Consider the following 26629-nt stretch of genomic DNA (forward strand, 5'->3'; position numbering starts at 1 on the left):
GATATGTGCAGTGAATCTTTTATAGACATGAACCATATAGAGACCAAGTGAGCCAATCTGGTTGCAGCATCTCCTTTTGCCTCATATCCTATGGTTTTGGTACTGTTCATACGATATTGCAGCAGGCCTCGATCAATTTTCTGAACGTGTGGAAAGAGCATCCTCGCACTCTACCCTGAATTCTGGAAATACATGAACAATATTAAGACTTTCGGCTACGGAGTCACCTGCGCATTGTCCATTTCGGATATTCGGGCTCATCAACACCATCTCAGGTCACATGGAGAAATTGTCAAATACCGCATATATCATTGAACTACAGCCTAATTCGACCAAAGCTCACATGAGCCCTAAATCGACGCCTGGATAGCACTGAGGTCCAAAACTGTCCCCAAGTGTTTTCCGGGGGCATCAACTCGGAAACCCGGAAAAGCACCCGCCAGGCGTGGGATTACCCCAACATGGGGCTTTTCCGCCAGATATAAAATCATCTCGACCGAATAAATTGTTAATCGTATTTTACACAACTATCATGGCTACAGTAACCATCACAACTACTGAAGGGGGCGTGGAGCCACTTCAGATCAAAGATATTGCGACTCGCCTCTTGAACGGCACGCTTCATTCCCAGTGGCCACCCTTCGAACAGTTCGCAACCATCGATGGCCTATTGAAATCTCATGCAGCTCAACCAGATGAGGCACAGCGGCCTCTGATATGTTACCCCATTCGCGGAGCGGCCGATTTCGAGGAGCATACAGCTGGGGCCATCGATCGGTATACTGATCTCGCTGTTCGCTTTTACATGCAGCAAGGACTTGTACCCGCGGTAAGAAGAAGGCTATTTCCCTGTGTCAATCTCAACTAATACTCTCCTAGGACCCGCATCTCGAGCAGGCACCTGTTGTCGCTATGCTAGCTGGATCTAGTTTCGAGGTCGTGGTCACTTTCTTTGCGCTGAATCGTCTTGGCTATGCTGTGCTTTTCTTGTCCACGCGTCTCATGGCACCGGCTTATATTCGGCTACTGGAGATGGCAAACTGCAGCCAGCTCATCAAAACAAACCAGTTCCAGCAAGTTGTAACTGAAATTTGTGCCGAGCGTCCTGGCTGTAGTACCTTTTCCCTACTACAACGAGAGGACTGGTTCAATCGTCCGGTTAGCACTCCTCTCTTTGAACGACCGGGTGCAGATCCATCACGAGAAGGCAAGAAGATTGCTTGGATTCTACATTCTTCTGGGAGTACCGGTTTCCCGAAGCCGATCTTCCTTACCAACCTTCAAACGCTAGCCAATTTCTGCAAGAGCTTCGGCCTGTGCCTCTTCACTATTAGCCCGCTCTTCCACTCGCACGCTCTAATGGAGTTTGGAAGAGCATTCTATACAAGAGCACCAGCGTACTTAGGAAACCATTCTCTTCCAGTCACATACCAGAATCTTTTCGATGCCCTCCAGGTGGCGAAGCCACAGCAAATCAGCGCCGTGCCATATGTGATCAAACTACTAGCGGAGAAGCAAGAAGGCATTCAAGCACTAGCTAGACCACAGCTCGTGCTATACGGTGGCTCCAGCTGCCCAGACGATCTTGGCGACCGTCTTGTTGCACAGGGCGTGAATCTGGTCGGCAACTATGGAGCGACGGAAACGGGACAAATTATGACTTCTTTCCGAGCTCCGGAAGATAAGGAGTGGCAGTATATGCGACTGCACCGTCCTGTTGCCGACCTCACCCTGATGGATGAAATCTCGCCTGGGGTTTTTGAATGCGTTGCGTTAGACGGCTTACCGAGTAAGGGTCCTTCGAACTCAAAGCCACCATACAGCGCAAAGAACCCAGAGAACTCTTTCAGAACAGCCGATTTGTTCACCAAACACCCGGATCCAGAAAAGGGCAATTATTATAAATATTTGAGTCGGCTTGACGATCGGATCACCCTGGTCAATGGTGAAAAGGTGCTTCCTATTCCCATTGAAGGCCGCGTCAGAGAAGAGCCTATCGTGAGTGACTGCGTTGTGTTCGGCTTCCAGCGGACTGTGCCTGGGGCTTTGATTTTCCGTGCTCCTGGCAAGGTGCCTCATCTCAGCGACGATGAATTTTTGGAAGCTATCTGGCCAGCCGTTGAAGCGGCAAATGCTCGCGCCGAGACGTTCTCCCGTATCCCCAAGGAGCTTGTGGTGATCAAGGGTGCTGATGTTGTATACGCCAGAACTGATAAAGGAACCTGTATACGCGCTCAGGTTTATCAGCAATTTGAGGAGGATATCAAGCAGGCATATGCCAAATTTGAAGGGAGTGGCCAGAAGAGAGGTTCCCTCGCGCTCAGCATTCCACAACTGGAGGATTGGCTGCTTTCAAGATTCAGGGAAGACTTGGGCGTACTAATACCCGGTGCTGAGGCCGACATCTTCTCGGCTGGGGTAGACAGTTTGCAGACAACGCAAATTTGGAGGTGCATCGTGCGCGATATTGATATCGGCGATGGAGGGGATCAGCTTTCACAGAACATTGTGTTCGAGAAAGGCACAGTCAACGCACTTGCGAAGCACCTCTACCAGCTGCGAACTGGTCAGGAATTCGAGAGAGAAGATGAGCTTCATTCCATGCGTGAAATGATTGACAAATACTCCCATTTCACCCAGCATTTCCCAACAATAGCCCGAAGCCCAGAAACAGAGGTGGTAATGGTCACCGGCGCAACCGGCAATTTGGGGGCTTTCATTGTCTCCGAGTTACTGAAACGACCAACAGTCTCCGAAGTCTGGGCAATCGCGCGCGCACCAGGTCAAGCAGCGGCAGGAGCTCGTCTCTACAAAGCACTAGCTGATCGCAACATCGTTCTCACCGATGCGGAAGCAGCAAAGCTTCACGCCGTCCCTGGTGACATGTCACAGTCCAACCTCGGTCTCAAAGACCACGATCTGCAACACTTACTCTCATGCTTGACATGCGTCATCCACAGTGCCTGGGCCGTAAACTTCAACCTGGGCGTACGGTCCTTTGAGCAGCAGCATATTCGCGGAACATACAACCTCATCAATCTCTGCCTGCGCTCTCGTCTCCCCACCCCTGCACGCTTCTTCTTCTGCTCCAGTGTAAGCGCTGCGGGCAACACGCCCAAACCCGCGTCGGTTCCCGAGACCATAATCGAGAATTTGGAGCACGCACAAAGGACCGGGTACGGCAGGTCGAAGCTGGTCACAGAGCACATCACTCGTAACGCCATGCGTCAGACGGGCATGCAAGCCCGAGTTTTGAGAATCGGCCAGCTTGGCGGCGATACGGTTGGCGCGCAATGGAACGATACGGAAGCCGTTGCGCTTATGTTCCGGAGTGCGTTGACGACGGGTGCATTGCCGGAACTGAATGAGCGGCCGAGTTGGTTGCCTGTTGACCAGTGTGGTCGGGCTATTTCGGATATTGCCATGGACGTATCTGGATCTGCCGATTCTAACATTGTGTACCATTTGGTTAACCCTCGCACCTTTAGCTGGAAGGATGATTTGCTTCCTGCTTTGAGACAGGGATCGGCCTTGGCGCAGTTTGAGGTTGTCTCTCCGCAGGAGTGGCTGAGTAGATTGGCGACTAGTGAGCAGGACCCGGAGGAAAATCCGAGTGTGAAGCTCATCGATTTCTGGAGATCTAAGTACGCAAGTCCTGGTCTGTCCGCGACAGGACCAGGGAGGAATGCAGAGGCTGGTCTCACATTTGAAACTGAGCGGACAGTGCAAGACTGCCCCTCTCTCGGTCTTTTGGAGGATCCTGTTGCCGGTGGATTGATACAGAGGTATATTGAGTCATGGATGAGGAGGTGGACTGGTAAATAAATTAATAGTAGGGGATATAATAGCGATTCAGTTTTCAAGACGTCCCACTGAAGATACCGGGATGATGGGGCCATTAAGGGTAAAGATGAGAGCAGTAAGCGAGATTCAGAGATAAAATCTAAGCAAACATGGGGAATCAAACGTTCAATTTAGAACAGTAAAAGCATGCTGGTATTTCGCAATCTCTGACTCCGACTCATATAGCTCCATACAGTCACTAGGCACTGCCTCTCTCAGCCACGGGGGGGCTCCTCAACCTTCGGAGAGTTAGACTGAGACTTGATACCCTTCTGCATAGCCTCCAAGTGCTCAAACTTGTAGGTATCCTCTCCCAAACTCCAAGCCATGACACCACCAAGCTTCTTCTCCGCGACGATCTCTTTGAACTTGCGGGCGATCATTTCGGGGGTATCCCAGGTCCAGAAAAGGTTGTTCTCGCTGTCGAAGTAGTACTGACCACCGCCCTTCTCATCGGTCTTGCCATCCTTCTGGGCCTTGCGCCATGAGTCGGTGATAGAGACGCCCTTGCAGGTACCGTAGTCAGAAAGACAGCCAGTCTGGCAGAACTCATCGGTAGTACCGCTGTACAAAGTTAATTTAGATTCCAACCGCAAGTAAGGGATGGTTATACATACCAATAGCCGGAGGAACTGCAGCACTGTCCTGATGGGCACTTGGCCTTCGCTCCGGATCCACACAATCCATCGGTGCTGTCTTTCAGATCCTTAGGGGGAGCAGCAACAGTGCTAGCCTCGAAAGTCAAAGAACCGGACTTGCCATTGTCCGACCCATCGTCGTTCTCAAGCTTGGCAAGCTCACAGCCCAGAGGGTTGTTATCACAATCGGCGTCAGCGTTGGTGGTAAACCACTTGGCATAATATGCAAAGCCAAGGTTGAGCTTTTCGGGATCAGCCCCAATCGCGAGATACTCGTTAATGGTGTCCAAGGATCCCTGGACACCGCTATGGTGGTTGGTAACATTGTCGCGACGGTTAACCAGATCGTAGCTCATGACATTGATCATATCGACAGACTTCCAGATCTTGGGGCCCTGTTCCTTGGTATAGGCAATGAAGTCCTGCTTACGACCTGGTACTGCGATAGAGATGATCTTGTCGCCAAGTTCTTTGCGGAGAGCTTCTAGGAAGAGAGGATATGTTTCGATCTCGCCCACTTTCTCCTCGTTGGGTACTTGTCTGTAGTCCTGGCCATTACCACCAGGGTATTCCCAGTCAATATCTGTTTCCAGTTAATCACTTGCTCTTTTTCCGGTTTAGAAAGCCTTATTGGGGGTATCTCTTACCGACACCGTCGAAACCATGTGCGTCGAGCATGGATGCGACGTTCTTGGCATATCGCGTGCGCGAAGCCTCGTCTTTGGCTCCCTCGGAGAAGCCAGCGGTGTCCCCCCAGCCGCCAATAGCGACCATTAGCTTGGTATCCGGGCTGAAGCGCTTGCGCATGGTCTGGGGGACTCGAATGGCTTGTATTCTGCCGGTGAGTCGGAATTGAATAGCTTCGAGGCAGCAAAGCTCATGATTGCATAGTCGATGCCCTCGGTCTTCTCCTGTCCCGGAAGAGCAGTTGTATGCCACCTGGGCAGACATTAGATGTGAACTCCGGGGTGCCTAGATCCATTCCATGGGTTTGTACTAACTCGTCAATGTACATGGCAAAACGCATGGCAGTCACTGACTGAGCGGCCAGCAGACCAAGTGCGAGGCGTTTGAACATAATGAGAGTCAATTAGCCAACAGTCGTGATATGTGTATGTATAGACAGATCGAAAGGTGGGTCCAGGGATCAGGAAAGAATGTATAAACAGATATCCAGTCTATCGTTGATAGTCGAGAAGCAGCTTCAAGCCGCGAACAAAGTAAACTGAGAGAGAATGGAGAAAATCATCTGAGCCAGAAGAAGGCAGGGTATATATATTTTTGCAGTTCTGCACGCATGGACACCGAAATATGCCAGGATGATTCAGGACTATCGAACATGTGCCTTAATCTGAGTATGGGGGGCATGTGGGCCATTCCTTTTGGGAATGTCGTATCACTATTTAGCTCATCGAATAATGCAGTGAGACAGCCCCCTAAACAGAAGGATTCGAGGCGCTAAGAAAGGGCAGCGCTAAGGATTGCGGAATGCCAAGTTTGGGGCTGCCTGAAGTAGATCCTGCCGGGTTACAGCTCGGAGATACTCGAAAAAAAGTTCCGATGTAGTCAAAAGGCCCGCTTACATCATCACCCTTCCAACCCGTGGACCTTCCAACCTTGGAAGGTTCCTACCTAGGTAGATAGGTTGGAAGGTTGGAACCATCTGGGAGATCCTTAATGCGGGAATTCCGTTGTACAACCATTACAATACTACAAATGGTCGTACTATACAACATAGTAATACCTAGGTAACTCGATTGTCTTACTAAATACCAGACTTTTCCGGTATTAAGATAAATACCGTAATCGAATGTATATTTGGGAGGTATAATACCGTATCTTATCTTAAATACTAATAGATGCCAAATGCCTCCATATGTAAGAAATACTATAATCGTGACACCGCCTTCACCAAACACCCGGTGTTGGTGAGCCCCACCGGATCCCAGATTTGCAAATTAAGTATGTTCTGTATGGCAACTCTATACAAAAGGTACTTAACCATAATGTAAGCATAACTCAAGTCTTATACTAGATAAAGGAAAAATAAAAAGGCGAAGCCTAACATGAGTCTATTTAAATCAATCTACTACTAAAATAAATTCTAAATACACTATATAGAAGTGGACAGCGCACTTCTTAAAATATAAACATCGCATAAAGACACAGTACGTACTCTTATATTACATACTAGGAATGTCTTACTATAATAAAATAGCATATAATCAGGGCACTATTTACATTATATATATGTCTTATTATATCCCTCACCCTTTTTAACGGTTGAGAAGATTGATGTTATACTTATGTTATATTTGAGTACCTTTTGTATGGTAAGTTCATACAAAAGGTACCTAATCTTGCAAATCTGGGATCCGGTGAGAAAATGGGATCCGGTGGGGCTCACCAACACCCGGTAGATGTACTCCCGTCAAAAGGCCGCTTACATCATCACAACCCAACCTTATCACCTCTACAGGGCTATTTTCTCTATTAGGGCCCTTTATTTTAATATATCTTTATTAGGGCCACGTTAGGATTAGGATATTTAGGGATTCTAGTTTATCGTTGTAGTTGTTATGATTAGGTAAGCAAGCTGTTCTTCCAACCTTGGAAGGTCGACAGTTTGAGTATCCCCGACCTGTCAGCCCGATACTGCCCCCCAATACCAATAGGTAAAAATAGATTAGGGGGGCCATGATCCTGGTTGAGACGTTCCAAAAGGTGTTTCTCCTTGAGTAAATGGTGGCAAGTCTATTATCGGTGTGTAATGTACAAGGTTGGTATGCCAGATTCTTCCCAAACCCGCATTCCCCCCCTAGTTGAACCCAATCGCCGTAGAACTGAAAACCGGATTCAATGTTAAGCTTTCTGGAAGTATTCATTTGGGATATTGGTCATGATCTGACTCTACGAGCACTGGCCATTAGGCGCGGGCGAAACTCGATGTACGGAAGGAAGGCATTTGAAACCTCAAGAACGTTTCAAATAGATAGACTGGTCTAGGGGTATAAGCAACAAGATCCCAACCAAACTCCGACAATCCATATTACAATAGCGCTAAAAGTCATCACTCAAACATGGGCGCTTAGTTCCAGTGGCGCCGAATGATCGGCCGGGCAGGGTCCCAGGGACCGATCACAACGTTCTTGTACTTTTGCAAGCTGATAAGCCACCAGCTGCACCCGCCCATGACAAACGCAGTCAGGATACTTCCTAGGACGGATCCAATGATGGCTGCTGCCCAACCGCCGCTCAGCGTGACACCAACAGCGCCACCAGCAACGATCACAAGGGCCAGTGTCAGGAGCACATGACCAGTCCATGATTTCTGTCGCAGTTGGCGCCGGAAGATGGGGAACAGCCCAAATACCTCCATGGAGAACAACATGAGACTGAACACATGTGTCGTAGAGGGCAGCCGGGACGCGAGCACGGTCGATGCCATCACAGCTGCGTTGGTGGACAAAGAAGCAGGGAACTTGGTAGTGGCGCCTGCGCCTTCCCCGCTCCCATAGTCGAAAGAGAATATATTCATGATTAAAAGCCAGCAGCTCATTGCCCAGATCGAGTCACTGGCGGTGGACTTGGTAAGAGATTTCAAGATGGGACTGAGGCCCAGGAGGGAGAAGTAAATAAGGAAGGCCGACTTGACTGTAGTCAAGCGCTGGCGGTTGCGCGGTGATAGCATAGAAACGCGGTGATTATCTCGCGACATCAATGGGTCCGTAGTGCCAATGATGGAGCTGCCTGGAGCAGACGGCCCAGCACTTTGCGCTGTTAGATGAGCCACTCCGTCGATGCTTTCGGTGAAATCCGCACTGCGACGGGCGAATTGCTCTTTTGATTCATTTCCAGACATTGACAGCCCAAGGCCGTGAATGGCGTTCGTCTTCGTCTCATCCGATTGTGTGCCATTGGCCGGTGTATCGACAGCGCTGGCAAATGAAGTCGAACTGGATCCATCATCGCCTTCAGTAATTCCACCTGTACTTTGCACGGATTCCTCATGCTCCTTCCAGATCCAATTATCCCATAGAATCCAGCCCACTGCCGTACCAACGCTCCCCCAGCAGACAATTGAGACAGGGCTCACTCGGTCTTGGACAATGCCGACGAAGCAGCAAACAAAGATAACCACTGAACAGACATGCTGCACAATCACAGTCGAGTCAGCCACCAGAGGCCAGAAATCATACGGCCGCACCCGAGGATTACGCTGAAGGTGGTCAAGAAACGTTTCCGTGTCGGTGTAGTTATCCGGATCTATGAATCGATCGTCAGCAACAGCGCAACACCAATCCCGAGCCTTATACAGGGCCCGGGCCTCCGCGCAGACATACACGATTGCTTAACCCAAAGCAACTTCTTCCAGGCTCCCTTCCGCTTCCGACGCCGTCCAGGACCGCCCAACTTCTTCCGCAGCGCCGCAGTAGACCCAATATGGGCACTGCCATCACCGTTCAACGACCGCAGATTTTCCTCGTAGTTACTGGGCGCTGACCGGGCGCGCGAAAGTGAGGGTGCGAAGTACGCATCTTCGGGCGCTAGTCGATTGGGGTCGGGAAGGGATCGTTCGAGCTCAGGAGGCTTGGACCCTGTAGCGCGGTTGGGATGAGTGTCGACGGGGATCGGAGGAGGGAAAGGGTCTAGCGAGGAGGAGACGCCATCGAGCACGGTAGAACTAGCGTCGGGGCATGGCGTGAGAAGAAAAATAACCCCGATGTATAATGTAGATGTGACGGGGTTTGTTGTCAACGAGGGCGCGACCCGTCCCGCGGACATCTAGAGGCTGATTCAGCAGTTATCTATGCACACACGTGATCCTATCAGCCCTTGTTCCTTGGGGTTGGACGACTTAGGTTTCATTCCTTCATGGGATAGTAGGCCTCAGATCACGTTTTTGACTTTCAAAGAAAAGCTTACCTCCATCCAATTAGTACTCTCCAGTATAGTAGGTCATAGAGGTAACGTTCATTACAGCCCAAGTGTCTTGCATCCCGCCATCTCAAGAGATATATATACCATACTACTCGATATGATCCGCGATAATCGAGTTAAATAAAAGCTCCTACCCCTCGAAAAGGTAGTCGCGCACTCAAAGAAGTTCACAAATGACCGCTGGTATCTATTCAATTTTGATTAACAATCGGGACGAGCGTAGAGCCGAGCCAAGTTATGATCAACAGTAGCAAACAGAAAAAGGGTCGTGTGTTCTAGACTTGAGTATCAAATGTACGCATGCTTCTGGACAGCCCGTTCTTCCTCAAACAGAGACGTCCTTGGTAGGAACCACCTCGATGGGGGGTCACACTCTCCGATTTTCCCGCAACGTTGTCATCCGTAACGCCTTCCTCCCTCTCCTTCCTCCAAAGTCCTGGCCACTTGAATATATCCATCGGCCGATGTTGAGCGAAATGAACCTCATTCTCAATATCAGTAATAGTCATGCCTCTGGTCTCCGGAATCCAAAAAGTAACCAGAGCATTGAGGACCATGACGCCTGAAAAGAGGCCCAACACGCCCGGCAAACCAATACGGTCAGTCACAGTACCGAATGCGAACGCAGTCAGAATGGCGCCAAATTTGCCCGCCGCTGCGGAGATGCCGTGTGCCGTACCGCGAACGCTCGTGGGGAAGACTTCGACAGGCATGAGCCAGGTTGTGCAGTCGGGGCCCATGTTGAGGAAAAGCTGGGAGAGCGTGAAGACGGTCATCAGCCCCCCCAACGCTTGTGTAATTGGTTATGCCGGCCCAGACCGCATATAGAATGGCTACTATTATGCATGAATAGAACTGTTGATGAGTGCGTCCCACAAGGTCGGGTAGCGGGATTCCGCAGAAGTATCCAGGAAGGTAGCCCTATATTTGATTAATTTATGGACACAGAAAATCAAGGATGAGGGAATCTGCGGCAACCTACAGCGACTTGGACAATGATGTTTCCGACGGCAGTATTGCGAAGGGTGACCCACGGGGTAGGTCCATCCGCATAACCGATTTCCTTGAGGATGACACTTTGGTTGAGGTTGACGCCATAGTAAGCAATATCACTGGACAGCGTCATATGTCAGTTTGGATCAAGCGCCTGAGGGACCTCGGGTTTACACTTACAAGAGAAACCAAGACGCTGAGGTCGCGAATAAAGCCTTGGCATGTTTCCATTCGCTGAAGTAGACAGCAAAGTCCCGAAACTGCTCTTTTAGGCCTCGCTTGTCTACTTTTTCGGTGTTCGTCTCCTTCAATACGTCTAGAAAGTTAGATTCGCGCATGGGAGCGTCCTGGTATGAACGGGACATACACTTTTCATAGGGAGCTGTCTCTGCCATAGTCCACCGGGCGTATAGCGTGATAGCGGCGGGTATCATACCCAGCCCAAATAAGAGTCTCCAGACCCATTCGACGTACTTGATATCGGACTCAATGCCGGACTGGAACGCTTCGACCAGTACGAGGAACGTGATACTGGCAGCTATGTTGCCGAGACCCATGCAAGCAAAAACTGACAAGGACAGAACCGCTCTGGAACCAAGCGGCGTGCTTTCAGCGGTGAGAGACGATGATATGGGGTAGTCTAAGTAACCATAAGCCTTCAGGCTCGATACTTACTGGCAACTTCTAGATCTTACCTGCTCCAATGCCTATTCCTGTCACAACACGAAAGCATGCAACCCATGCAACAATCGACTGTTTGTCAAAGTTGTTCCAGGGAAGCAAGACGACCATGAGGGTGCCGAACAAGGTGATTAGCAACTCTTTGCCGTACACCTTGTGACGACCCAGAGCGTCCCCCAGTACACCAAACATCAATTGGCCGACGGCCATTCCAACATTCAAGGTACCCTTCATAATGTCACTTTGCGCCGTTGGAACATCACCACCCTGGTCCTGCCAATACAGATAGCCCAACATCGGTACCACTGCAAATGGTTTGCTTAGCTATCGGTAGAGTAGTATTCCTTTAGAACAGCACTAACCTAGACCGATGGTCAAATTGAGGAAGCCATCAGAAAACAGGCCAACTCCCGCGATACAGAGAAATTTCACTTTGTCAAGCAATGATACCATTTTGGCGATATTTAAGCTCATCAACAAGCGGTCAACTCACTCCTATGGGCTGCTCAATATTAGAAAAATAGATAGAGAGTGCGCCGCGGATTTCCACTTCGAAATGGCACCTTTGTAATTGCCTGGAGCCCAGTGGCCATAGTACTTATAGTCCATATCATCTTCAGGGTATGTTGACATCCTGAACATTGGCACAGCCAGCATCATATCATCGGTGCGAAGTGCTGCGGTAAATGACAATGCCAAGATGAATGTTGATAATCTCCGCTGCCAACATCGCAGCCAAGATCACCACGTGCTCCGACGGCCGTCCTTGGCCCGCTGCACTTGTCAGCACGTGCTCCCTTCCTGCGGCTTCAAGCGTTCTCGCATTTCCAGGATTGCTGCAGCATATAATCTTCTCCAGCCCATTCCTGCCGCATACTCGGAAGGAAGTCCTCGATCGTCGTCCCCGGCCGCGGCTGCTTTTCTTTCAGGCGGGTATTGTCGGCTCGTTTCGCTTTCAGCCATCTCGACGAATGTCGAACCCCGTCCATGACACAGAGCCTTGGGTGATATACAACTCGCCTATAACCTGCCAATAACCTTTTGGGGGATTGATGGCATTCAGGGAGAGCGTAGGGGTCCAAAGCTACCGGATATCAGCCGAAAGATCACCGCCTGGGTCGCATATCGCAAGCAAAACTTATGTATCTAAGATGCGTAAGGACCATCTCTTGGTGTTTAATACTCGCAGGGCACGTCGGATAAAATGTCACATGTCTCAGGGGCAGGCGCCATGCGTTGGCTGCAGAAATAGAGCCTTCTCGTGTAGGGTGAGCCGCAGCCTTTGGATTTTGATACAGGATCATGCAACGTATGTATACCTCTATCGTTCTTCGGCATTTGCCTATAAGTTATGTTAGCAACCGTAGTTCGGGATTTGGCTCTAAATTGTGCAATAGAAATGCCCATAATACGTTCATCTGAACGAAAATGTTGAAAATGACAGAAATTTCCCAAGGATGACGAGTTCTGAGAAACCCCCAAATGTTGACACGATTTCCATATATAATGAAGATGACGATGTTTGTTTTAGGTGACTATTTGGGCCATGGAATAATGTAATCAATCTAACAAGTGTCCTTTTCGGTTTTTTTCTTTTGGTTTTTCTTTTGAAGTAGATACACATACATCCACGCGCAGGCAGACTGCAACAGATGTTCATGAAGATGCTTCCGTCCACAACACCATCCCACCAGGTCATTTCAATTGGCAATTCAGAAGCCCATTGCCGGCTTCACCTCCACAACGCGGTCCTCATCACCAGGACCAGAAGACTTCCGAATATCCTCCTGAAGGATATCGAATTCGTCAAAGCACCCCTCCCCCACGTATCGGACGCCCTCGACACCGGAAACAGTGCACAAAAGTCCTGTGCGCTTCCCCATGCCCTTGTAGAACTGCTGGGCCTTTGCAAACAACACCTTTGCGTCATTTGTCTTGAAGACACGGACTTGGTCCGACGCATCTGACATCAGCTTGTAGCGAAGAACAGAGGAGGTCTCATCATTGGAGCTCCATGTGCCACGGCGCCTCTTCTGAGGCTTCCAGGGACTGGCAAGAGGGCGGAACTCAGGTGAAACGGTTTTGGCTGGCGACGGGCGTGAGGCAACAGGGGTTCTGTCTTCTTCGTTTTCCAGTTTGGAAGGGCTGCTGGTCGAAACTTGGCGCCTAGACCTCGACGGGGAATAAGGCGGCTCAGATGAGTTGGATCCAGCATCCTCAATGTCCTCGTTTGCGCCGGACTGTTTCTTGGGCGTGGAAGATGAGGCACGCATGTTGAAAGTATCATTCGGCCCGGCCAGCCGAGTGCACTTAGGTCCATGATCGAACATGTGTGCACTGAATGTAATCTTCTGTTCGTCTGTTCTCCACAGCTTCAATCCGCAAGCTTGGACCTCGCCCTTTCGCTCGATTTCCAGCCAGTCCAGTAGGTACAGCCCCCTCGTACCCTTGGTCAAGGGTCCTCTGAACTTCGGCCGGGGTTGGCCGTAGACGACAAGTTCCTCGGGTCCATTCTGAGAGTGGAGTATCATAATACGATAGGTCACACTTCGTCGAGTTTGGCCCTTGACTGAGATCTGAAAGATTGATAGCTCGCACTCGTCGCCATCATCACTGAAAGCTTTGAAGTGCTTCCAAGTAGAGGGACCACGGCCAGACAAAGCAGAAGGATGTTCCATGTACGGGGAATCTTCATGCCATTCCTCGAGAAGTTCAAGGATCCGTGCGGGGATTGGCTGCTTTGGGCCGATGATGCGCTCCACTGCCAGGGACGGAGGTTGAACCGTTGAGGTGGTAGGCGAGGATGCCAGCTTTGGCGGCAACCCTTGAGCAAGCCGATCAAAAGATAAGTATGCAGGAGGAGGGCTCGGCCGGGCCGCTGGGGCAGGAGCGATTGGTTTGGGAGTTTGAGTTTCTTCGATAAGCATGACCTCGCCAGACGCAGAGACTTGGTAGCTCACACGCGGAGCCGTTGGGTTAATGAAATGGGTTTCGGTCGGCGGCATAGGAGCAGGATCTGATGGATCTTGCAGAAGTGACTCGTCGATATCGGTCAGGTCAGACTCAGTTGAAGTCGGAACTTGTGAGTCAGTCCCTTCTGGTGCATTGAGGACAGAGCCCTGAATGATAGGCTCGGTAGCGTCAACCCTCGCAGCTGATACATGGGATGCATTCCGAGCGGCCGGTGATTGCGCCGTGAGTCTTTTGAGTTGGTCTGAAATTCCATGAACCGGGCTTTCAGCCATATTGACAACAAGAAGGATGAAGAAGATGAAAAGTGGGTAGAATAGGGATAGAATAAGATGAGGGAAAGGTAGAAAGATGCGCGAGGAAAAAGAAAGAAGCAGCAGGAATAGGAGAGGAGAGTACGTGACACGCAGGAGGTAGAAGATCCACGCAAATAAATCGCAATAGGAGTGAAATTGCGATCAATGTAAAGGAAAATTGCGAGTCCAGGTGACAGATGAGGACTCCTTGCAAGAGCGATGTAAACGATCTGGAGCAGAAAGAACCGGAAGGAACCGCCTCGGGGGTGAGAATAACCTTAGAAGAGATGACTTAGAGGAAGACGATGTCAGCGCAATGGTAAGGGAAGGGAAGATGTGCTTGATCGACGACATCATACAGGGCAACGAATATCAGATGCAAAGAGAGCTAGAATAAGACCATCAAAGTACATAACCCAGAGCAAAATGGAATGAAATATGAAATTTATTTCTCTAAGATGATAACCGAACTTGTTTGAAATTCAAACAAGAAGCTAGAAAACTTCAGGTAGATCTAAATGTACATGGACAAATGCCGGAAATCGCCAAATTGGCCTTTTTCACAGGTGGCTTAAAGCAGCCACACTGGGTGCACAAAAGAAGTCGGCACAAGACTGGTTCATAGATTGCTAAGGGGTATCAAGACTCAAAAGCGGAGGGGTCACAATAGTTTAGTCTGTTATAGATCACTGGATGACCTGCCATGTTGTTGAAGGACATTGCTATTTTGAACGAGGTTTCGGACCGCCTGCGGTGCGACCACATCGTCAACACTGTTTCTGCGACCCCAGTTTTGCGGCTGGCGTCGGATGAAGGCACCCACGGCACCTAGGTAGCCCTCGTGACGCAGGAAATACGCTTGCTTCTCGCCCTTGGACCAGAAGCGGATGGCGTAGGAGAGAGTATTCATCGTTTGCCGGTGGCCCCGAATAAATGAGCCTCCGAAATAAATATGTTTGACTGAATGCTTTTCAGACTGCAGATATGCGATCTGACCAATATTATTACTAATCGGGGTTAGTTCCGACTTTCGGAAGAATGGAAACAATGAAACATACCTGATGGCGTAGAGCAGACTCCTGCTCATATCTTCCGGATTGGGCTTAGCTCCATGGCTGGACTTGCCAGACTCGCTAGCTTCACTAGGATCGTCGCGAATCAAGCCCTCGCCGTCCTCGGCCCCTTGCTCGGCATCGTTTTTCAACCGGAGCACTTTGCCGAAAGTACTGGCAATAGCTGTGCTTTTCAACCCAATCTTGGTGTAGTCCATGCCGTAGATATCTCCTACAAGCATGTCCACTGCACTGTTGTCCCCGCGGTCGGCCATTGCTAGCATGTCGTCAAAGGTCCGGGAGCCGGTCAATAAAGACATGATGCCCCAGAACGTTCCACCACCGAGATGTGTTCCGCCGACACGCTCGAATTGTCTCGGACCGGATACTTTTATCATCGACACACCTGACCCTATATTGACGAGGAGATAAGGGTAGACATCGGCACGGGCTTCAGCATATTGCATCGGCTCAGGATCGGCATCGCTGTAAGTGAAGACTTCGTTGGGAATTTCGGTAATGAAAAAGTCCAATCCTTTTTTTGAAGAGGTTAGACAGTCTGCTCTATACTTGCACCTGTTCGACGACTTACCAATGATCAAGCATTCCATCTCTTCTTCCCGTAGAATATTAACGTTTAATTCTTCTTTCAGTCGATCGTAGTACTTGTATGCGCCACCCCCAGTGGCCACGACACACAGTCCCTCCCGTGTCGAACCATTGCACTTCTCGTGTTCATCTTTGAGTTGTCGGATGAAGTTGATGCACAGATCGATCCGGTGCGTTTCAAAGTTGAGGAAATTGAGTCGGCCGCCATTATCCGCAGTGTCGAGCTCTCGAGTGAAATAGACAAGCTTCGCAAGTGTTCCACCAATCTACCAAGTCCCAATGCCACGTCAGTTATGCTGTCTTTTGACGTTGCGAGCGAATTGTCTGCCCGGCCCCTAGATTGCGGGGGGTGAACAGGTAGCAGTGCGGGGCAGAGGAAATAAAATTCTGACTCACATCGACAGCCACATGGCTCACAACGCCTGTATGATGTGGAAGTCGAATATCCTTGTTTTCGTAGTGTACGCCCTCTGCATCGACGGGACTTTTGGATCGTGGTTCGTCGTCGACGATGAATGCGCCCGTGACATTGATTTTGACGGCGCCGGGATTGGTGATTGCAGCTTCCAAACGGTTCGGGCGCTTGCGAGTATCTACCTCCACACGTTCGGCCATGATGGAATGTTGTGAAGGAGGTAGAATCGCTGGAGGTGAAGAAGGTAGCCGTTCCCAGGCTTACTGCGTATATCTTCTACCTCCTTCTACCCGGGAGGGATCCACTTTTTTTCTCTTGGAAGCCGAGGAGCTAACGTTCTGACCTCGGGAGGCATCGTAGATCACAACCTTGGAAAGAGGTATAGATCTTGATATGCCGATGTCCAGTATACATATGTATACAAGAGAATTAGTCTGCTCTTCGTTTGAAATCTCATTCCGGACTGAGAATGGAGGACCTAAATCTTAACCTACCTAGGTAGATACACATGTAGGCATGAGTAATTTTTGCATATGATCAGCAGTATAGATACATACATTGTACGTAGATATTGAATGAAATATGTAGAAATGCACGAACCTCTTGACATGCAATGATTGGGGCAGATCATTCAGTTGTACACATTCATATATCTACATATATAGCCTGAGAAAAGTGCTACCCACGTTAGCTCCGTGATTATCACAATCGGCTCAGATCGAATAACGAAGGCCATGCAATATACATCCATCGTAGTAGTATATTGTATGGTGATGGAAGTACCCCGAGATTGCCTTTGGTATATGGACACTCCGGATAGGTTGGTTTGGGTTGCTCCTTCCTAACAGAGAAAGGTACATGAAGTATAACCCTGGGGTTCCCATAGTAACTTTGTGTTCCGACAAGTACTGGAGGAGTTCAAATAAAAAAGGCAATTGCGAATCGCGCCCACTGAGGAACCAATTTGGCGTGTTGAACAACGCGTTAGTCGTTTGCTTTGTGGATAAATAGAGATCTCACCTCGTCCCACTGCTTTCTCCTTTCCTCTTCCCTTCCCCATACCACTTTGTTTCCTACCTGATCATTGAAGACGCTTGCAATCATCAATTAGTTCCATACATTATGGAATCTTACGACGATCCCGAGGTTGCGTCTCCCGACGCTCCTGAGGTTGCCGACTCGGCCTCGGCCGCCGAGGGTGCTTCTGCTGTCGGTTCCGATGCTGGAGAGGCTCCTGTTGAAGGTGTGCTCTCTGGTGTCGGTCCCAACGCCGAGGCTGCTCACAAGGTTGCTCGGGACAAGGGTTGGACTGACCCAGTTCCCTTCGAGTATGCTGAGCTTGCTAATAACAAGGATCATCTGGAGTGGGCTGGAGTTGCTGTCCGTTACGAATGGAAGGACGAATATGGTGACGTTGGTCCTGCCGTCCCTGAATTGGAGGACCAGCTTTTCCACGGCGACCTGATTGCTCGCCCCGGTGCTAAGCTCGACGCGTAAGTGACGTGAATCTGATTATCGATTATCGGACACCAACTCGATATCTAACACGTCTTCTTCTGCAGGCTGAACAACTACAAGGTCAACATCGAGAGTCCAAACGAGGTCAAGGCGGTTACCGAGGTCAGTCTGCGAGACAAGTTAGCAACAATGTACCAGTCTAATCATTTATAGTGGGTAAACTTTGGCTTGCATCCGGTCATGCTGGAGAACATTCGTCTCTGCGGGTACGAAAGTCCCACCGCGGTGCAGTCTTATGCAATTCCGGCTGTTCTAGCCAACCTTGATGTTATTGCCGTGGCCCAAACTGGTATGTGCTGCGGAGTATGGTGTTTGGCAAAATTTGGTCCTAACAAAACATAGGCTCTGGAAAGACGGGCGCCTTCCTCATTCCAATTCTTTCCAAGTTGATGGGCAAGGCGAGGAAGCTGGCTGCCCCTCGGCCTAACACCGCGGAAAGATTTAACCCAAGGGAGGATGCTGTTCGAGCAGAGCCACTGGTCCTGATCGTCTGTCCCACCCGTGAATTGGCGACTCAGATATTTGATGAATCGCGTCGTCTGTGCTATCGCTCCATGCTGCGTCCGTGTGTTGCTTATGGCGGTGCTCCTGCTCGCCTCCAGCGTGAGGAGCTTCAGAAAGGATGCGATATCCTGATTGCCACTCCAGGCCGTCTCCTTGATTTCATGGCACAGACTCATGTTCTTTCTCTCCGCCGCGTTAGGTACGATTGTGACTCACTTTGATATACATCCAGGCTGATATTGGATACTAACGGCGTTTCAGGTACACCGTCATTGACGAGGCGGATGAGATGCTGGAATCTGACTGGGAAGAAGAGTTCAAGAAGATAATGTCAGGAGGAGGTAAGTGATTGAAAACGTTTGCCATGGCGCGCGCTCTTCACCCCTTCACCCCACCCCACCTTTACGCCGACTTTGCGTTTCGCGCCAACTTTGCGTTTCAGTTCTGCTGACTCAAAGAAGATGTGAATGAGGATGATGATCACCGCTACATGATGTTCTCCGCTACCTTCAACAAAGAGTTCCGGAAACTTGCAAAGCAATACCTCAGCCAGGACCATGTGCGCCTCCGTGTTGGCCGAGCTGGCAGTTCACACCTCAATGTTGTGCAGGACGTATGTGTACCACTGCAATTATGTGGAACTTCTAGCATTCAGACCAATGCTAACGCTTAGTGAACCTTGAAGATCGTCTGGGTCGATCAGCCGAAGAAGATGGGCGCACTCTATGACCTTCTGATCAGCATGCCGCCTGTTCGCACCTTGATTTTCGTCAACAGCAAGGAGCAGGTTGACTTCGTCGATGACTACCTCTACAACTCTGGAATGCCTACCACCTCGATTCACAGTGGACGGACTCAACGTGAACGCGAGGATGCTATGTGAGTATTCGTTCCCTTTTTTATTTTAATTTTGCTGACCCACCAAAACAGGCGTGCCTTCCGGTCTGCGAAGTGTCCCATCATGGTTGCTACCGGCGTCTCCGCTCGTGGGCTTGATGTGATCAATGTGCTCCACGTCGTCAACTACGATCTCCCCAGTGCTATGCATGGGGGGCATCACTGAATACGTTCACCGTATCGGTATGTGTTACGCCAGCTGGATATTGCTTTGTTCCCGATACCGTTCATGAACTTGCCGCTAATACCTCTTTCTACCACCTACAGGCCGTACTGCTCGCATTGGCAACGAAGGCATCGCCACCTCCTTCTACAATGAGCGCGATGAGGGCATTGCCGAGGATCTTGTTAAAATCTTGATCGAATGCAAGCAAGTGATCCCGGAGTTCCTTGAGCAGTACCGCCCTGAGGGTGATGTGCTGGAGTTTGACGATGACTCGGACAAGGACTTCTTCGATAATCAGTCTAACGCTGGCTCTGATGCTGAGGCTGACCATGAAGCTGACTCCAACGCTGATGCGGAATCTGCTGTCGCTGAAGCTGAGGCTGAAGAGAGTGACAAGGTGGTTGCAGACGATGGCGAGGATGACAAGCCTGCTGTTCCCAGGCCCACTATTACATCCGAGGAGGAGGAAGAGGCTTCTACATGGTGGGGGCCTACCACAACCGTGACTGAACGCAAGAAGCCGAGGGAAGAAGCCAAGCCCAAGGATACCAAGGCTGGCCTGGCTGGTTCCAACTGGGCCCCGAAGCCAAAGCCCGCTCCCAAGGATGATGATCCTTTCTGGCAGTAGAGCTCAACCTCCCTTTCTGGTTGTGCCTCGCGCGGGAGACCAACAAATACGAACAACGGCGAGAAAAGAAGGAAAATCAGAAAAGTGAACAAAAAATGGAAACGAAAGAATTCCAACGGTGCAGATGATGGATTTTACCACGTTCGAGATTTTACCCTGGATGTTCAGGGATCAGATCTCACATTATACCCCGGAGGAAGTTTTGAGGGCTTGATCTCTCGACCATATGCAACCTGGATCTGTGGAACCTAAGACCTTTTCGCCTGGGTTCTTTATCAGGAGATGGGTTTTATCGTGAGCGCGAATGCAGTGATATGGATGCAAAGGCCGGGAAGATGTGCCGCATTACGGATTTCATGGGTTTTATGCAACTATCTAGTCTTTTTTTTTCTTTTTTCATTTCTGTAAATTGTAGAGAGCAGAGAGTAGAGAGTACCTAGGTATATACATGTAGAGAAGTAGAGATGCAAAGACTTAGGTATACCTCCTGCCTGTTTAAATGTGTAGTCAATCGTTCTTGACTCTTTCCACTGCTCCAAGTAAATAAACGATGCTTTAAACTACTTCCACCTCGACCTCTTCAAAGGACATTCAATCATTTTTCCACACTTCCATCATGCATTGGCTATTTATAGGTTCTGCCGCTCTTTTGCTATTCCTCCCAGCCTCAGCTTTATCTCGCGGAATTGTTGACCACGGCCACTGGAATGAACTCCGAGATCTCACCCACAACGCTTCGCATAATTCCTCGCAGGCAAAGTCAAGCCCCCCTCTTGTCATTGACACTTTCAAAAATCCAACCCGCAATGACCTGGGATTCTGGCACGGCTCCGGCGAGAATCTAACCGTACAACATGGACCAGGATTCGTCCGTCTATTCCCAACAGACCCGGACCAGAACTTCGTCACACAGTTCGATTCCAACGCCTGCTACGGCCTGATACCCTGGTACAACGAGTATTTGCATGTCATATTTGAGGGCACGGATCAGTACAGTGTCTCTTTTAATCAACACAACGACGAGTGCAACCCGAAACGCAGGCCCTTCCCCGGCATTGCAGACTCCGTCCAGGCGGAGCGGTATGTGGTTCGTCCCGCCTCCGAGGCCTTTGCTGAGGATGATAACTGGGATGATGATGATAATATACACGCCGATGTGGGGAGGAAGAAACACAAGCATAGAAAGTCCAAGGGCGGTCGACGAAAGCACCCCCAGGGCAATACCAAAATTCCAACGGGCCGTCGTGAGCTCTATATCCCTTTGGCTCATTTCGATATAGATTTCAACCGCGTCGTGTCAGTTTCGTTCCATGGCTTCTACACCAATGAATCCATCACTTTGCATCGTGTGGAAATTGTGCCTGATGTTCCATTGCCCTCGCCGGAAAATGGTCACTATCGTGTCCCTTGGAAGATGCCCAATGGGAAATTGGTTCTCCGTTGTTCCCGTCCGAATTCTTTTGCATTTGGTATCGATGATGGACAGCCGCAGTACTCTCAGCAGGTCATGCGAATCCTTGACGAGGAGGGTGTGCGGGTTACTTTCTTCGTCGTTGGGGCTGGACTCAGGGATCCGACGAGCAATTTCACGGAGTTCTATAAAGAGATGTTGAAGAAGGGGCACCAAGTGGCGTTTCATTCGAACACTCATCCAAAGTAAGTTTATTCTGAACACTGGGGTTTCATGTGAAACGGCTGACATACCAAGGATGGAATCATTGGCAACCCTCGCTCAGATCGATGACGAGATTATCCAGTCCATGCAAATCTTTAGAGAGCAACTGGGCATCGAGTGTATGTTAGCCTCTAAAGCATTCGTGAAAATGGTTCTGACACTGAATATTTGCAGCTTCGTACTTCCGCCCACCATTCGGTACAGTAGCTTCTCGGCTGCGTCAGGAGCTAGCCCGACACATACCAAACCCGTCCATTGTGAACTGGAGCGTCGATGTCGAAGACTGGCTATGGGCAGATACGTCCACACCAGAGAAGCAGCTTGAAGCCTTCTTCCGCAGTGTTGAAAAGGGGGGGAATCTTGCTGTCATGCACTACCTGCATCCGACTACCATTGGATACCTACCAGAGTTCATTCGACATGTCAAGAGGGCCGGATACCAGATCATGCGAATCGATCAGTGTTTGGGGGATGTCTCCGCTCCGCCGTTGTGAATGGATAATGCCGTGAAACCTGTACAGACTCACAGCAGGACTTGTCCTGTGCATACCTAGGTATATTCTTAAGTGTGCGTGTTCCCTCTCCCACCTAATTGGTGTCTTGACGCCGTCCGCGCAATGCCTTCATTCGTTTCTTATTCTTTTGGCGTTATCTTTAGACCAGTGGATCAATGAAAGAGCAAATAATACTTGTGTTTCCACAGTAGCAAAATATGTAGGAATGCAAGTTTGGCAAGAGGGTGTATTGAGCAACCAAGCAAGTATATAAAAAGGACTCAGCCAACGCCACGAATACAGCTTGTCTATTCAAGCTCATCAGCCACAGAACACAGAAAATGGTAGTACAGGAATATAGAAGAGAAGGAAAAAAAAAAAGGCACGTTCTCCCAAACCCAACTCGCAATCACTCGGTATGCCCAAGCACCAGACCAGGCTCCAAACCAAATACCATCAGGTCATTTCCATTCCTCGCTCTCCATGCAAGCAACATTAAACCAAATACGAGATCACATAAATACCAAAAAGAAACCTACCATAACACAGACTTTGCCCCAAAAAAGGAACAACCAAAAGCAATATCCAAACACGATCAGACCACCTCAATCCCCGAAATCAGGCTTCCGGCACAATCCCTTCTTCTCCGTCATATCGCGAATCCGACTAGTAATCCAGCCTGACGACGCATCGCTGCTGGGAACAGCATGTCCGAGACGCGGGTTGGGACTCGTGAAGCATTTGCCTTCGCGGAAGGCGAATTGCACGCAAGTGTTCTGCGTCTGGCAAATCAAGCGGCAGTCTTCGAAGTTGTGTGCGAAGGGCTGATCTTCGTTTGCCATGTTATTCCAGTTCTGGCGTGTGGGCTGTGAGTTTATTTCTGGTGAGATGTATTCGCGGAAGAGGTCGCCGTGCAAGAGAATTCGTTTGTTTTTCTATTGGAGTGTAAGTGACGGAATGTTATGGAGCATGTAGATGGATGATTGGGAGAAGGGGATTGGGTTGACTTACATCACGCCAGCGCTTTTGTTCGAATTTCCATAGGTTCTCGATGTCGATTGGTGAGAGGTGGTGGAGGGCGACAGCGATGAAACACCATGGTTTTCGGTAGAAGTCTGTGGTGAACTCGTCCAGCTCGCCGAGGTTCGAATTCTGAAGAATCGGCCATGTAAAGTGTAGGTTGACGCCTGCGTCGCTGAGGACCTTGCCCAGCACGCAGTCGCCGGCCCAGTGCTGGTCTGTGAATGCGTTTAGCTCGACCTCGCGCGCGGCGTACTCGTCGGAGGCGCGTTGCAGGGCGGGGTTTGAGAGCATGAAGCCCGAACCACCGTGGGCGAAGATAACGTCTGCGATCTGAGTCTCCGTGCCGAGGTAGTGTGGCTTTGTGTGGTCAAACCGGGCCAGCCAGGTCAGGACCGTTGGCCACGAGACGTAGGTGTCTGCTTCAACGAAGATGAACCACTTTGCGTCTGGCTTGTGGCGGAGCGCTTCCTGCGCCATTGGAAGGAACTTCCATTTGTCAAGTTTCCAACCTGGATTGTTCGGTTTTCCGATGGCGGAGTTGGCTTCGTCGGAGAAATCTTGCTGCTCTAGACCCTTGCGGCCGTATTTCACGATGCGGTGGTAGAAGTCGAAGTCCGGGTTCTTCTTTGCGGCGCTGTCCATGTTGCGGAGGACATCGTGGATTTTGACGCCTTCGATTTCTTCTGCGAAGTCGGAGTATATCACGAAGTGGGGGATGCAGCGTAATGTCGTCTGGAAGTGGATGGGGACTTTGTCTCGTGATTCTGTCACTCCGGTCTTCATTACCACGAGCACATCTTCGATGCCTGGTAGGGGCGGGCAGAATGGGGCTGGTTCACCATTGTCGCCGGAGGCCGGGGTAACTTCTGTCGTTGTGAAGTGAGGGCGCCATTGGCGATTGTGACTGGAGAAAGAGCTGACGTGGTAGAGGAAGAAGAGGGCAATGGCGGTTGCGACTGCAATCAGGCGACGACTGAGCCGGCGGGGGACCATCCTGAGAAATATGAGTACACCAAAACAGAGAATAGAATCAATTGGTCATTTTCTCCCGAGCAGTTGATCAGATCTTGTTTCCCCCCTTCTCCTGTTAACCAAAAGAGCGAAGAACTGGGGAAGGGTCGGCGCTAAGGATGATCGACGCCGAGGTTTGCCGCTGACACATCGGGACGCGTAGCCCAGGTGGAATTTGGGATTAAATAGCCCCTTGAATCAAATATCTCCAGGGCTGGAGAGATGATAATCCCTTGCTATACGAGATATTCCAAGGCATCTTCATTTCCTCAGGGGTAGCTTCCCGCGCGACGTCATAGTCCGAGATCAGCACGGGCAGTGCAGGATATCATGGAATAGTAGTTGAATAGTTACTCCGTAAATAGTTAAATAATTCAATTGAAAGTGTAAGTATGCACAAAACATGTCCTTCTCTAAATGATTTACGTATGATATAGACACCAAACCTATTGACATCGCAGCAAAAAGCTTCAAAACATATAAACATGAAACAGTGCATGGCACCTAGTTATAAGGACAATATATATTCTTGCCTAGGTCCAGCATGATGACCAAATAAATAGTACCATACGGAACCAATGACAGTATTAATTGATTTCTACTAGACCCGAAAAGACCCATTATTTGTTTATATTGAATTTTACACCCATAGAAGCATCACTGCGCTGGTTGTGTCTTCTTCTCAATCATCTTCGTGTGCAGCTTAACCAACTCGGGAATGATAAGACTCTCAATCTCAATTCCATCCCGACTGGTTTCATTAACCTCCTCAGCCTTCACCTCTTCCGGCGTCGATGAATTCCCCTTCTTAGCTTCCGCCAACCCAACCTGATCCTCAACACCAGAGATACTCTTGCTGCGTCGAGACTTGGGGACGCGGAGCCAGCGCTCATGCGGCTCATCAGGCGTAATGAAGACTACCTCCCACTTGCGCGTCGAAAGTAAATTGCCAATCACCAGGTGGTGGGAGTAGCGCTGCAGCGCAGTGCGCGCTTTGTAGACAAGCAGCGAGGGATCCGTCTCCAGCTTAAATGAGACAACCATACTCCCTTCCGGAGCCCAGCCATCTACCAACTGATGAAGGAACTTAGGCACGGGGTCGAGGTTGATGACGAGCTTCCTGCTATTCGACGAGGGCTTTTCTTCGTTCTCGCCTGTATAGATCTCATCCGAAGAGATTGCACTCCCCCGCATGTGCGGAGGCAGCTCACTAGACTGGATCTTGTGCTCTGCCATGCGACTGCGCGGGATGAAAAAATCGCTGACAGCAGCTGCAAGGTAGAAGAGCGCATCCGGACCAAGCGGCCGCATCAGCTTCGCAATTGACCGCAGCTCGAACATGTATTCTGAGACCGTCGTGAACGGCAACAGGAGAAGGCGGTTGTTCTGCTTCGCGTACCGGTATTTCCGCAGCACGCTGCGCATCTGATCGTGGTACTCGTCGCGCACCATAATAGGCCCATGGCCTGGGTTGAAGGAATCCGCCGACGCCGGCGCCTCGTCCATGAAATCGAGGAAGCAATTCGTTGAGTGGCTGTAGTGCCGCGAGTATGGTAGGAGGCTGTATTGCCGGTGTAGGAAGATTACTGCGTACCCCTGCTCGAGGAAGTACTCGGCTGATGTGGCTCCACGAGTTCCGGCGGAGAAGTTGTCGATGAATCGTACGGTTTGCGCTTCGAGTGGTACTGTTGTGCCTCCGGATGTGACGAGCACTACACGCCGGTGTGCCTCGACGTGAAGGTCAATGAATGCGCGTGCCAGCGCTTCATGTCGCGGTAGTGCCTTTGGTGGGGGGTATTCATTGAAATAGACGGATTCTGCTTCCGCTGGGGACATTTCGCCGAGTAATGGGGTGGACATTGTGAATGGTGCTGGAAACGCTTCACGGCGGAGAAAAATTGTCTCAGCAATTGCGAACGGAAGGTCTGCAGGTGAACTGCAGTTGAGATGCCGAGGATGCCGCTCCGCGCCTTAACGCCTTGGTGGGGTTGCAGGGGGTGTTCTTTGATGCCGGTCAGCTGTCCACGATTGGCTGAGAACCTGCTTTGTTCACAATATCCAAGAAATTTTCTATGTTGTACATTTAACTTGCGTTTTCAAAGGTGACTATTTTGTAGCGAGGTTGAGCTACCCCTCCATCATATGGTGTGGGGCGCTGAAACTGAACAGCTCGATCCGGCACTAGCGCTCCCGTTTGACCGATGCGTGACGGTGAATGCTTGGAATATCTGAGTATAGGGAGCTCCGTCGGAGACAAAGTGAAGATATCCAGAAT

At 50.0% G+C, this 26629-nt stretch overlaps 11 protein-coding genes across 11 annotated transcripts; 3 read left to right on the forward strand and 8 right to left on the reverse strand.

Annotated features, from left to right (window-relative positions):
- Window positions 1–532: 532 nt before the first annotated feature.
- N7519_009432 (uncharacterized protein) lies at window positions 533–3825 on the forward strand (the record flags this gene model as incomplete). The annotated part of the gene is made up of 2 exons (XM_057296205.1): window positions 533–829; window positions 880–3825. The coding sequence occupies 2 exons, from the start codon at window positions 533–535 to the stop codon at window positions 3823–3825; spliced, it is 3243 nt and encodes a 1080-aa protein (XP_057144087.1).
- Window positions 3826–4058: 233 nt separating this feature from the next.
- On the reverse strand, window positions 4059–5559 carry N7519_009433 (uncharacterized protein; the record flags this gene model as incomplete). Its single annotated transcript, XM_057296206.1, has 4 exons — window positions 4059–4407; window positions 4461–5064; window positions 5129–5420; window positions 5479–5559. 4 exons carry the CDS (start codon window positions 5557–5559, stop codon window positions 4059–4061), a joined length of 1326 nt encoding a protein of 441 aa, XP_057144088.1.
- Window positions 5560–7569: 2010 nt separating this feature from the next.
- pigc (phosphatidylinositol N-acetylglucosaminyltransferase) lies at window positions 7570–9266 on the reverse strand (the record flags this gene model as incomplete). The annotated part of the gene is made up of 2 exons (XM_057296207.1): window positions 7570–8747; window positions 8825–9266. 2 exons carry the CDS (start codon window positions 9264–9266, stop codon window positions 7570–7572), a joined length of 1620 nt encoding a protein of 539 aa, XP_057144089.1.
- Window positions 9267–9697: 431 nt separating this feature from the next.
- N7519_009435 (uncharacterized protein) lies at window positions 9698–11549 on the reverse strand (the record flags this gene model as incomplete). Its single annotated transcript, XM_057296208.1, has 6 exons — window positions 9698–10174; window positions 10212–10343; window positions 10405–10534; window positions 10596–11055; window positions 11111–11401; window positions 11459–11549. The coding sequence occupies 6 exons, from the start codon at window positions 11547–11549 to the stop codon at window positions 9698–9700; spliced, it is 1581 nt and encodes a 526-aa protein (XP_057144090.1).
- A 330-nt stretch (window positions 11550–11879) lies between these two features.
- N7519_009436 (uncharacterized protein) lies at window positions 11880–12059 on the reverse strand (the record flags this gene model as incomplete). The annotated part of the gene is made up of 1 exon (XM_057296209.1): window positions 11880–12059. One exon carries the CDS (start codon window positions 12057–12059, stop codon window positions 11880–11882), a length of 180 nt encoding a protein of 59 aa, XP_057144091.1.
- A 749-nt stretch (window positions 12060–12808) lies between these two features.
- N7519_009437 (uncharacterized protein) lies at window positions 12809–14341 on the reverse strand (the record flags this gene model as incomplete). Its single annotated transcript, XM_057296210.1, has 1 exon — window positions 12809–14341. The coding sequence occupies one exon, from the start codon at window positions 14339–14341 to the stop codon at window positions 12809–12811; it is 1533 nt and encodes a 510-aa protein (XP_057144092.1).
- A 700-nt stretch (window positions 14342–15041) lies between these two features.
- Window positions 15042–16638, reverse strand: N7519_009438 (pantothenate kinase; the record flags this gene model as incomplete). Its single annotated transcript, XM_057296211.1, has 4 exons — window positions 15042–15369; window positions 15421–15949; window positions 16007–16289; window positions 16420–16638. 4 exons carry the CDS (start codon window positions 16636–16638, stop codon window positions 15042–15044), a joined length of 1359 nt encoding a protein of 452 aa, XP_057144093.1.
- A 922-nt stretch (window positions 16639–17560) lies between these two features.
- On the forward strand, window positions 17561–20151 carry N7519_009439 (DEAD/DEAH box helicase; the record flags this gene model as incomplete). Its single annotated transcript, XM_057296212.1, has 9 exons — window positions 17561–17931; window positions 18001–18058; window positions 18110–18245; window positions 18299–18659; window positions 18722–18801; window positions 18922–19073; window positions 19146–19339; window positions 19391–19497; window positions 19625–20151. 9 exons carry the CDS (start codon window positions 17561–17563, stop codon window positions 20149–20151), a joined length of 1986 nt encoding a protein of 661 aa, XP_057144094.1.
- Window positions 20152–20767: 616 nt separating this feature from the next.
- Window positions 20768–22320, forward strand: N7519_009440 (polysaccharide deacetylase family protein; the record flags this gene model as incomplete). Its single annotated transcript, XM_057296213.1, has 3 exons — window positions 20768–21807; window positions 21860–21945; window positions 22001–22320. The coding sequence occupies 3 exons, from the start codon at window positions 20768–20770 to the stop codon at window positions 22318–22320; spliced, it is 1446 nt and encodes a 481-aa protein (XP_057144095.1).
- Window positions 22321–22925: 605 nt separating this feature from the next.
- N7519_009441 (glycosyltransferase family 31 protein) lies at window positions 22926–24336 on the reverse strand (the record flags this gene model as incomplete). Its single annotated transcript, XM_057296214.1, has 2 exons — window positions 22926–23255; window positions 23332–24336. 2 exons carry the CDS (start codon window positions 24334–24336, stop codon window positions 22926–22928), a joined length of 1335 nt encoding a protein of 444 aa, XP_057144096.1.
- Window positions 24337–25011: 675 nt separating this feature from the next.
- Window positions 25012–26214, reverse strand: N7519_009442 (phosphopantothenate--cysteine ligase CAB2; the record flags this gene model as incomplete). Its single annotated transcript, XM_057296215.1, has 1 exon — window positions 25012–26214. One exon carries the CDS (start codon window positions 26212–26214, stop codon window positions 25012–25014), a length of 1203 nt encoding a protein of 400 aa, XP_057144097.1.
- Window positions 26215–26629: the final 415 nt, after the last annotated feature.

The sequence above is a fragment of the Penicillium mononematosum genome (genome assembly GCF_028829835.1).
Source record: "Penicillium mononematosum strain IBT 11891 chromosome Unknown utg000005l:1.0-9366267.0:1.0-9372171.0, whole genome shotgun sequence".
Lineage (NCBI taxonomy): Eukaryota > Fungi > Ascomycota > Eurotiomycetes > Eurotiales > Aspergillaceae > Penicillium > Penicillium mononematosum.